General features: G+C 25.9%; 1 protein-coding gene across 2 annotated transcripts; it reads right to left on the bottom strand.

Moving 5' to 3' along the window:
* Window positions 1-925: 925 nt before the first annotated feature.
* Window positions 926-6,824, bottom strand: LOC114261654 (protein RGF1 INDUCIBLE TRANSCRIPTION FACTOR 1). 2 transcript variants are annotated; one of them, XM_028201941.2, is made up of 4 exons: window positions 6,371-6,824; window positions 3,889-3,963; window positions 2,820-2,960; window positions 926-1,610 (listed from the first exon to the last, which is right to left on the bottom strand). In XM_028201941.2, exons 1-4 carry the CDS (start codon window positions 6,536-6,538, stop codon window positions 1,275-1,277), a joined length of 720 nt encoding a protein of 239 aa, XP_028057742.1. In that variant the 5' UTR covers window positions 6,539-6,824; the 3' UTR covers window positions 926-1,274. The 2 variants fall into 2 exon arrangements, with proteins under 2 accessions (XP_028057742.1, XP_082742181.1); XM_082886055.1 differs by having other exon boundaries at window positions 926-1,529; window positions 6,371-6,812.
* Between the last annotated feature and the right edge of the window lie 4,817 nt (window positions 6,825-11,641).

Raw genomic sequence — 11,641 nt, 5'->3', positions numbered from 1 at the left:
CAGATTCGAAACAAATAAAAATTCACAATTTAAATTGATAAAATTAAAATTTTATTTTGTTATAAAGATCAAATTTAATTTTTTTCGGTAATTTCTCCTTAAAAATATAATTTTTTTCACAAACTGTAATAACTTTATAAAATTACCATTTAGTGGTAATTTGGCCTTTATTCAATTATATACACTATAATTTTATTTATTTTAATCATTTTTGGAAGTATTAATGTATTATCCCAATAATATTGCAATTAATAAAGAGAATAAAGCTCACAAATTTATATTAAATAATTAAAAAATATAAAAGAAAACATGAAAAATTGTGACTAGCAAAGAGCACGACCGAAGTCTCTTAGACCAATTAATAATTTTTCTGAAGGAAGGGTTACCGTACGCATCCACGTCGGTAGCTTAACTGTACAAAACTCACCTGCGTGACTTTTTTCCGTCTTTGCTATCGTGCGCCCAGTGCTAACCACACCCCCTACCTCAACGACATTCACTCATCAGCCAGTTTTAAAAAAAGACTGTACGTATGGGAGTGAGCATTGGTAAATTAAATGCATATTTTGAAATTTATTTAAAATATAGGTTTTTTTTGTGATTCAAAACATTATAAATATTTTTTTGTTAGAATTTTTTATTTGATAAAATTAACTAAAAAAATAAAAACTTTAACTGCTCTTTTATACAATAATAAAATTATTTAAATTATTAATTAAAATAAAATTTAATATCATTAAAAATTATTAATTAATTTGATAATTTATGATGTAATTTTCAAAATTATAAAAAATAATTTATATTTTAAACAAATCTCAATGTGTTTGTAGTTTATGGTCAAATTGCCAAAACAAGGCACTACATAAAAATAAATAAAGAATAAATTATAATGAAAGGAAAATAAAGGCATACATGTAACAAAAGGTTAAATATGAAGTACAAACATAATACAATTCCATTAACTTAGTTTAAAAATACATAAATATCAAATAAATATGTGACATTCCCACTACACCGGTACAAAATTGGTGTAGTCGAGAGCCTAACTCTCCAATTACAGTCTCTCTCCACAACCACCTATGGTCAGTAATGGAATTGTCTAGAGCTGATTCCGATTAAAAAAAAAAATTACAAAAGACGTAGAAAAAAAAAATCATAAATAACACTCGGTACAAACATTACCCATGCAATAACGTTGCACGAGATAAATATGAAGCATCGATGAACTTAATAACATAATTATTTATAAATAGAAACCTAGTACAAATTTTTGTTCAAGAAAGAGGAGACCTATGGGGAGCTCCTTTTCTTCTGCTGCTGAGGGAGAGAACAATCCCAGGGAGGAATCCACCACTCCCTTTCTTCTTCCTCTTCTCCTCGGGATCATGTGAAATTCCAGAATTGCCCATGGAATTGCTGGAGCATGCCGAGCCTTTGAATTGTAATGGGTCCTCTAGGATGGAGTTGGGGGTAATTTGCCCGTCATCGTCGACCACTAGATCCGAGCCATCCATCTGGAGCCCCTCTAGCTGAGAGAAGGCGAAATCGGATTCGTCAAATCGGTATAAGATTCTTGATAATTCTTCCCCTTGATACACCATATGATCAACCTATATTCCATTGCATTTTTTTTCTTAGTAACGTTCATATGGTATACTTCAATAATTAAGGTTAAAACGAAGATAGCGTTTGTTTGGAAGGATTCAACTATGGGATTGAATTAATAGTTCATCTGGATTAATAGTCCGTTGTTTAATTCAAAATTTTTGTACCGAACTATGAATTCCAAATCTATAGAATTATTCTATCTCATTGGGGATGGGACACAATTAAGTAGTGAAATTACATTTTTGACCCTCTATTATTTAATTTTTTTAAAAAAATAAAATTTATTTATTAAATTATTTATACTTTATTAAATTATTTATTTTAATAATCATATGGTATTAATTGTACTTAGTAAAGTAAAATAAAATTTAAAAATCTCAACTACAAATTAAAATAAATTTATGTAATTTTTATTAATATTCTATTTATTTAATTTTTTAAAAGTTCCAGTAAAAAAATTAAATGAAATTTATAATTCAGATTTAATATTCCTATTATTTAGTAAATATTTCAAAAGGACAATAATTTTTTGAGCATTTATAATATCCCAAACAAATATAGGATTTAATAAAATAGTTTAATCCAGACATCTAATCTTAAGACTAAACAAACACAGAATACAAATTTAGTCCAACCAAATAATTCGAGGACAATATATCCCAGGACTAATAATCTGGTGAATTACAATCCCCTTATCTAGTCCGTTCAACCAAATATGTCCTGGCCTCGTTTGAGAATAGACTTTTTTAGTAACTTTTTAGTTTTTTAACTAAAATATGATGTAAGAAAAACTAACATGTTTTGAATGATTTTTGATTTTTTACGAAAAGATGTGCAAAAAATAGAGAGAAAAGAAATTTTTTGACTTTTTGATATAAATTATGGATTTTTTGATTTTTTTTAAAATTTTTTAACAAAAAAAATTACTTATCAAACGGGGCCTAAGGGGGTGTGAGAGAGAGAGAGACTCGGGGTGTGTGCTACTATGTAAAGAAAATATATTTAGAATTAGAACTTAGCCGGTGCAGTTCGAGCACGTGAGCTTCGATTTTGATGGTTTGATTGCTCATTTTATTAAGTAAATTGATTTGATAAAATCACTTATATGATTTTATTATATTTGTCGTTAATTAATTTTAAAATTAAATCATTTATTTTTTTAAAAAAAATTAAATATAATAAAATGTTGTGAGTAAGAGAGGGAAATGGACCTTGCATGAAAGAGAACAGAAGTGGAAAGGATCCTGAAGGATTCTGTCACAATTGAAGCAAAAGTTGGCAGAGCCTTTGCAAGACCTAGACTGTGCCCTCTGCTTCAAGAATATCACTTTTGCACTGTTTATTGTATAGGGCTGCCAAACAAGGAATAACATTAAAATTAACCAAGAATAATGTTTATATACACCAATTAGTCCACTAACTAGTATATTAATTGATAATGTGACAAAATTTAAGAGATTTTTTATATTTATAATTTGTATAATAAGTAAGGTCAATAATAATATCATAACTAATATTAATACATTAGTTAGTACACTAATTGATGTTGTAGCACCACCAATTAAACAAATAGAATAATAATAAAAGAACAGAAAATCAAAAGAGCCAAAAAGTAAAAAATCACAAAAAAAAGAAAAAAAAAATTGTCATTCCAAAACAAAAAAACCAAACAAACAAAAAAAATTCAGACTAACAAAGTCAAAAAAGTTAAAAAAATCAACTAAAAAGGTCAATGCCAAACGATCCCTTACTATTTTAAACTATTTTTAAGACAATTTCATTTTGGTTTGCTAAACAAATGTCACTCATTATATTATGAAAAAAGTTATAGACCTCAAAAAATTTATTAAATTTTTTATCAAATATTAATATGAGACCCACACCATACAAGAGACACTTGACAAAAAATTTAATTTTAAAATTTCTAACATTACTCTTGTATTATTGAAATGAGTTTTGTTTTCAAGTTACAGTAACTATCATATTATTGAAGTATGTTATGTTTTCAACTCTTTAAACTTTATTATTACACGATGTATCAATTAATAAATTTTGTTTTTAAATTGAATAATGTTATATGTATTAATTAATGTACACATTAATATATTAACAGATTATGTAATATTATTGGTATAATTTTAAATATTTATAACTTGTATAATAAATATAATCAACAATAATATTATAATATTGATTAATATAGTAATATGTATACTAATTAATTCATATATCATCACCGTTTTAAATTTATTAATTTATATAACATTAAAAAATATATACCTGAACATAGGAACAGTCAATGAGCTTCTCGAGGTCGTCCAATCTAACAACATCATGGTAGACATATCGTCTCACCTGTCACATGGCATCAAAATTTCTTTATATATATATATATATATATATATATTTTCACCATCCGAATAAAATAGAAAAAATTATCATTCAATCAATTTGACCAAATATATTTAAATACTATGAAAGTGTGAACTTTTTCCTGTGTAAAAAAAACAAATTTACACTCGCAAAAGATTGTCATCTTTTATTGTTTGTTTTCATTTTTCAGAAAATACTTTTCAAAAAATATATTTTCTTATTTTTCGTTTTTTTTTGTTTTTACTGAATTTTTACTCAATCCAGAAAACTCAAACCAAACACACTGAATAATTTGTGAATGCTCTAAATTCAGTTAATTAGTCTCTTTATTATGATTTTAATTGATGTGGGCTGGTTTAGGATTTACTTATTTATTGATTTTTTATGAAAAAAATAAAAAAATAATAGGATAACTTATAATAAATAAAAGAATAAATATACTTATTTAGTACATTGCATAAAAGACATTAACTACTATCCAGTTTCAAAAAATGTATACAATAATTTTTTTAAGTTTAACATAACTATTGTAGTTCCTATACAGATACAAGTCTTAATTAAATAAAAAATACATGTCACAATCCTTTTTCATCTATATTTCTAACAGTATGATTGATGGTGTAATGTAAGTACAAATCTTCTAAAAATTTAAATTTTAAGTAATATAATTATGTCAAATTTATGAATTTGTTATATTTTTGTAATTTATATATATATATATATATATATATATATATATATATTTGTGATTGGTTAGGTAAGGTGAATTCTTCAGCTTTTGCAACAACCTCACAACTGTGGTGAAAAGTTAGGCCAGGCAACCAACTTTCCATCAGTGTTTTTCTTTTTAACAATTAAAAAAATATATAAAAATTCAACATAGAAGAATAAAAATAAAAAATATGAAATTGAGAGCTTGTAAAGTAAAAACAAAACACAACTGGGTCAAACTTTCCCTTTCTTGAAAGCAACAGGAAAGGGACCATTGCAGAGAAAATGGATAAAAAGGAAATCTTCGAAATATAGGGAACAAAACAAAACTAATAAATATGGAATCAAAGTCCAAAGAATGATATGATTTTCCCCTTTTAAATTTCCCTTTAAGAATGAACAACAAAATAACAAAAGCATGATAGAAAATTTATGTTAAGCTAGCTAAGCCTGTTTAAACTGTTCTTGAATTTTAAATTTGAATTGAAATTTATAGAATTAAAAGAAAAAATAAACAAATATGAAAAAAATTATTGTTTATATTTTATTTTTACACTTTTTTTTTTTTTTTTACATTTCTTTTTCCAACATAAATCTCTTCCAAAATTCATAATCCAAAAAGAGCATGAGGAAATCATAAATTGGAATTAAAAAATTAAAAATAGAGAAATCATACAGACAATATGGGAAATTCTAGTATACACCTCCATGAAATGGTGTATCATATGCACCTTTAATTATGTCATTTTCTTCTTTAATTATAACTCATAAGATCTTTTGTTACTTCTCATACAGTATTTAGTTATAATTTTTTTTAATGTTATTTTTTTCTTTAATTATAAGGTACATAATATAAGTGTACAGTTATGTGAGCAAATTGATGTTGAAAATTTATAGAAGAGTGAATTCACTCAAGAAAAACAACAACTTCAAGAAGAGATTTAACAAAATTAGCCAAACAAGAGTGTTGTATAAAGAGAATATAAAGTTTCCAAGAAAATCCAAACAAAGTGAAGTTTCCACATAGAACCACAAATTTATTTGAGAGGAGAAATTTTGTTGAAAAGACCATGCATGCCAAACACTCGAGAATTCATGAAAATTACTGGGAATTTTTGCAAAATTCTTGAGAATCAATGCATAATTTCACTTATCCACACTAGGGACTTAAAAAAGAGGTACCAAACAACAAATTTTACCACTTGAAGCATAAAACCCACAAAATTCAAACTTAATCAGTGTTGGTGAGGTCAAAAAACACCATGAAAAGGTCAAAAGAAAAAGAAAAAAACATTTTAAAAAAGAAACGAAGATGGTTTGAATTGAATTTGTATCACAGACACACACACATATACATATACTGAAATTGTAACATGTGAAGCATAAAACCCACAAAATTCAAAGTTACCCAGTAAAGAATTAGTGTTGTTGAGGTCAAAAAACATCTGATGATTCCCTCTCTCTCTCTCTCTCTCAAAAAAAAAAAAAAAAAAAGAAAAGAAAAAAAACAGAATAAACCTCAAGTATATAAATTGTACCATTTGAAAGCATAACCACAAAATTCAAAGTTACCCAGTAAAGAATCAGTGTTGGTGAACAAAAAGGGATTGAATTGAATTTGCATACAATTAATAAGCTAAAATAATTATAATGAGTGACTATATATATAGATATATACCTGAAGCAGAGGATGAGAGCGATGAGAGGGAAGGCAGTGAGGGCAAAAGCTTTGACAACAATCCAAGCAAAAGATGTTCTTCTCGTTCTTCCTCCGGTTCTCATGGACCCCACATGCTGCAAAGAATGTCTCCTCCGCCATTAAACCTTCTAGCCATGCAGGTTTCATCACCACCACCTCTCACTCTCTCTCTCTCTGTCTCTCTAAAAAAATTCAGTAGAAAACAGAGTAACCTCTCTCAATTTTTCTGAATATATAGAAGAGCTAGCTTTAGCTTAAAAAGAGTGTCCTTTTTCTGAATATATAGAGAAAAATCCAGACAATACAAAATACCCGTATGTGTATATATCATATATGTGTATGTGATGAGAGAGAAAGAGTAGGTAGAGAGAGAGAGAGAGACGATTGTCGTTTGGGTGTGGTGCCGAATCCGGGGACAGAGGAGTAGTGGTGGTGTTTATGGCGGGAAGACTGCCCACCTCTATGTGTACCTTTTTCTCTTTTTTTTTCCTGCAAAATACAAGACACCTTTTTTGGACACTTGATTTGGGCACCCCATATAAATAGAAGTTATTGGTTGGTGGAGGATGTGACAGTATTTTAATTGATGAGATGAATGAGATTTATAATTTTATGTTGAAGTAATTAAAAAATATAAAAAACAAAATAATTAGTAATCAGTGAGAAATACTATCACATAATATTTCAAGACCTATCAATAATTTTTCTCCCATTACACACTTTTATATTATCATTTTCTTTTAGACTAAGGGGTTCTTTGGAATAATTTAAATAAATGTACTTTTTGATTTTTTATGAAATATAGATTAGGTATAGGTTGAGTTTAAAGTGATGTGGTAGAGAGGTGATATGACTTGAATAAGATGATGTGGATAGTTACTTTTTAACTTTTTAACTTTTTTAAAATACCCCAAATAAGGCTTAAATTGCCGCTACTTTATGGGTTGGTTTAAGAAGTGAGTTGGTTTTTTAATTTTTTAGTTATTTTAGTATGAGGTTAAAAAGTCTCATTTGAGAATGATTTTTTTATTTTTTTGACTTTTTGTGAGAGAAAAAATGTAATGATTATAGATTTGATATAATATTTATCTTATTGAGTTAAAAAATTTATTTTATTTTTTTGTGATTAAAATAGTCCCAAACTAAGGCCAAGTTTGGCATAATTGAAAAAAGACAAAAAGTCAAAAAGTAACTATCCTATTTAAGTCATATCATCTTATTTAAGTCACATCACCTCTCTAACACATCACTTCAAACCCAACCCAAACCCAACCTAAATCTAACCCATCTTCCCAAATGGAGCCTATAGCTCCTTCATGTTTAGGAGAAATTATAAATATTGTGTTCATTGGTCATGGTGGTTTAGAACTAAAATAGTTATAAGTTAACAAAATAGATTAAAAAGTCAATAAAATAAAATATCACATTAAAATCATAATTATTTTATAAAAAAACTCATCCCATATGAGACTTTATAACCTCATGTTAAAATAGTCAAAAAATCACCCCACATCCCAAACGAATCCATTAAAAGAAAGATTTTACTATGATAGCAAATTAAGGTCTCGTTTGAAGATGATTTATAATCTAAATTATTAATTTTTTAATCTATTTAGATCACATTATTTTTATTTTTCTTCATAATAAATAAAAAAAATTAACTTATTTTGCATTTTCCCAAACAATCCTAAATCTTTTACTTGTGGTTTAGTTCAAGTGATCAGAAGAGGGGTATTTAGGTCTTGTTACGTGAAGCTTAGTTTTAAGTCAATGCAGTGATGTCAATTGTTACAATAATCTAATTCTATCTTATTTTGAGAAGTGCTTTTTTTTACTCATTATTTATTTTTATTTTTTTTAAAGAAATATATAAAAAAGTAAAGAGATAATTTAATTTAAATAAGTAAATAAGATAATAAATTGATTTTTTTTTGCCTTTCCAAAAAAAAAAAAAGACATAACATACTAGCATTTTATCTTGCGGCAAAAACCAAAAAAATCTTTAAGTTTTTAAAATGGTGAAATAGTTGGCAGGTTGTGATAGAAGATGGTTGTAGTAAAAGAGTGGGGGAAAGACTATGGTGCGCACCTTTTAAAGAGTGTGTATTATATGTATTTTATAATTATAGAAAGAAATAATATAATTTTATATTTTTTTAGTCATAACTATAAAAAAAAGTTATAACCAAACTCAAAAAAATCATAATCAAATATCTTAAAATAATGTTATAATTAAGAAGAAAATAATATAATTAAGAGCATATATAATATGAGATTGTATAATTAAATTCTCCTATGTATATATGTATTGTATAAACTAGAAGGGTGAGTTAAGGGCTGGTGGTTGTCATTCCATAGAGGTGAGCGAGAGAGCAGAGAAACAAAGGGAGGGGTATGGAGATGGTAAAAGTAATTTGAAAACAAATGACCATATTGATAATTTAAAATTTAAAATTTAATTTTTCAAGAGAATTATACTCCTGTGTTTATGTATTAATTTTTATTTTTATTTTTTGTAACTTCTTCTTGCTTTTATTATGTAACTGGAGATGTATTGATTATCTTATCAAACATTGTATATATTGTGATTTATAGTTTCACAATAAAATTTTGAAGAAGAAGAAAGAAAAGAAAAGAAGAAAAAATCAAACTCACTGTATCCAAAGATCAACCTCTATCCCCTTATGTTTGTTTGGACGGACTGGATAAGGGGGATTGTAACCCATCGGACTGTTAGTCCCGGGACTATTTGGTTGGATTGGATTTGTATCCTATGTTTGTTTAATCATGGGATTAGATGTCTGGATTGGACTATTTTTAGTAAATCCAATGTTTGATTAGACGGACTGAATAATGATAAATGTTCAAAAGACTATTTTACCCTTATAATATATAATTTATAATTTAACAACACTAAAAAAATATAATTTATAAGGTCACAATTTTTAATTTATTATTTTCAATTAAATTAAATTTATATTTTAAATTTTATATTTTTATTTAATATATAATTTTAAATAACGACAATAAAAAAATAATTTTATTTAATATATAAATTAAATTTTCAACAACACTAAAAAAATTTAATTTATAAGGCCATAATTTATAATTTATTATTTATTATTTTTAAATAAATTTAATTTATAATTTATATTTTTTATTTAATATATAATTTTAAATTAACAATACTAAAAAAAATTATTTAATATGTAAATTTAATTTTTTAACAACACTAAAAAAATTTAATTTATAAGGCCATAATTTATAATTTATTATTTTTAATTAAATTTAATTTATAATTTATAATTTAAAATTTTTATTTAATATATAGTTTTAAATTAACAACACTAAAAAAATAATTTATAAATGTTCAAAAGACTATTTTATCCTTTTCTAATTGTTCACTAAGTAATAGAATGGAGGGTAAAATGGACATTTCACAAAATAATCCCATGGGATACCAATCCCATGGTTTCTATCCCACACCCCCCATGGGATAGGATAGTCCCATGTTTGTGGGACTAATAGTCCGAATGGACTATTAATCCGGAGTAAAAATTTTCAAACAAACAATGGACTATTAGTCCGGTGGGACTAAGGCCTCGTTTGGGGACTGATTATTTTAGCCAAAAAGCCAACTAAAACTAGTTACATCACCTCTCTACTTTTCTGCACATATTTTCGTAAAAAGTCAAAAAGTTACTAAAATAGCCTGTTCCCAAATGAGGCCTAATAATCCAATCCCACCCTCTTATCCCTCAAAACAAACATGCTCTTAGACCTTTGATTTCGGACTCTTTTTTTTTTATAATTTCAGTAAAATTGTTTTAGTGAAAGGAAGATGATAACGTGATGCATATAAATCTATTTTTTATTTATTTTAATTAACAAATTAAATATAAAATTATAATAAAAGTAAGAAAGATAATTGTTTTTATTTTTTTGTCTTAGTTGGTCTTAAAAAATAAAAATAAAAATAAAAATTACCCTTGACTATTTTTTTAAAAATAACTTTTGATAGCCTTTAAAATTGGGCATAGGAGTGCCCATACCCGAAACTTGCCAATTATATTTTTCTCCAAAATCAAATATATTTTGAAATATTTAGAGCAAAGTTTGTCTCTTGTAGGTTCAGTACGTGGCCCGACCTCGGTATACTAGGAGGAAAATGTCCTTTATTCAAATTTATTATATGTGTTGGTCTATTTTTATTATTATTAATTATTTTTATCTTACTTGAGCTCATCGAATTACTAAAATAATTGTATTAGATGAGTATGAAATGACTCGAAACACCGAATTGTAGTTTTGTTGTCTGGTAATTTTGGAAGGAGTGTCACTTGTATAAAATGGATTTTTTTTTTAAAAGAATTTTAAAAGATAAATTACAAATATACTTTTTGAGTTTTATTTAAATTATAAATTATTTTATGTGATTTTAGAAATTATATTATGTCTCTTAAAGTTTTTAATTTCATAATAAAAAATTTATTTTATTAATAAATCATTAAGTTAATTAACATTTTTTAATAATGTTAAAATTTTATTTCAATTAATAATTCAGATAATTTTATTATTGTATAGGTGAACAATTAAAAATTTTACTTTTTCAATTAATTCTGTTAAATAAAAAATTCTAATAGGGAGGTATTTGTAATTTTTTAAACCACATGGGGCAATTCATATTTTAAGCAAATCCCAGGGAGTATATTTGTAATTTACCAAATTTTAAAAGATTGTAAATATGAAATGAAAATGAATATAATAAAAAAATTTATATTTTTTAAAAATATTATTTACATGTACATCAAGATTATACATTAGTTAGATCCATGTATGTGATATATATCTATCATCAGTGGCGGAACCAGAATTTTGACTTAGGAGAGGTAACATTGAGTTAAGGTTATAGCGGTCTACCACAATACAAATAATTTTGAGTTTTAATTGAGGGTAAAACAATTTAAAATGAACATAGTTTCAAATTTAAATTTTTTAAGTTATGCTCAAGTTAGTTAATTTTTTTGCTTTATTTTTATTTTTTATTTTTTATTTTTAATTGTTTATTTATTATTAATTTGATTTGCTATTTCAATTGTGCACGTGATGATTATTATAATTTAAAATGCGTTCACATACTATTGGTAAAAATGAGAATGACAAAATTACACCCCCCTCCCCCCACCCAAAAAAAAAGTGGAAGAGAAAGACATCAAAGAAAAGAGAGAAATAATATAGAATTTAAAAGAA

This window comes from Camellia sinensis, chromosome 9, assembly GCF_055761805.1.
Source record: "Camellia sinensis isolate YWXY chromosome 9, ASM5576180v1, whole genome shotgun sequence".
Classification (NCBI taxonomy): domain Eukaryota; kingdom Viridiplantae; phylum Streptophyta; class Magnoliopsida; order Ericales; family Theaceae; genus Camellia; species Camellia sinensis.
Note: the sequence above shows the minus strand (reverse complement) of the source record. Positions and strands in the feature narration are given on the sequence as shown.

Coding starts and splice junctions, on each gene's coding strand:
- LOC114261654 (XM_028201941.2), bottom strand. CDS start 6,538: ATGAAACCTGCATGGCTAGAAGGTTTAATGGCGGAGGAGACATTCTTT. Junction 2,961..3,888: donor TTGACTGTTCCTATGTTCAG/GTATATATTTTT, acceptor CTTGTTTGGCAG/CCCTATACAATAAACAGTGC. Junction 1,611..2,819: donor TCTGTTCTCTTTCATGCAAG/GTCCATTTCCCT, acceptor AATGGAATATAG/GTTGATCATATGGTGTATCA.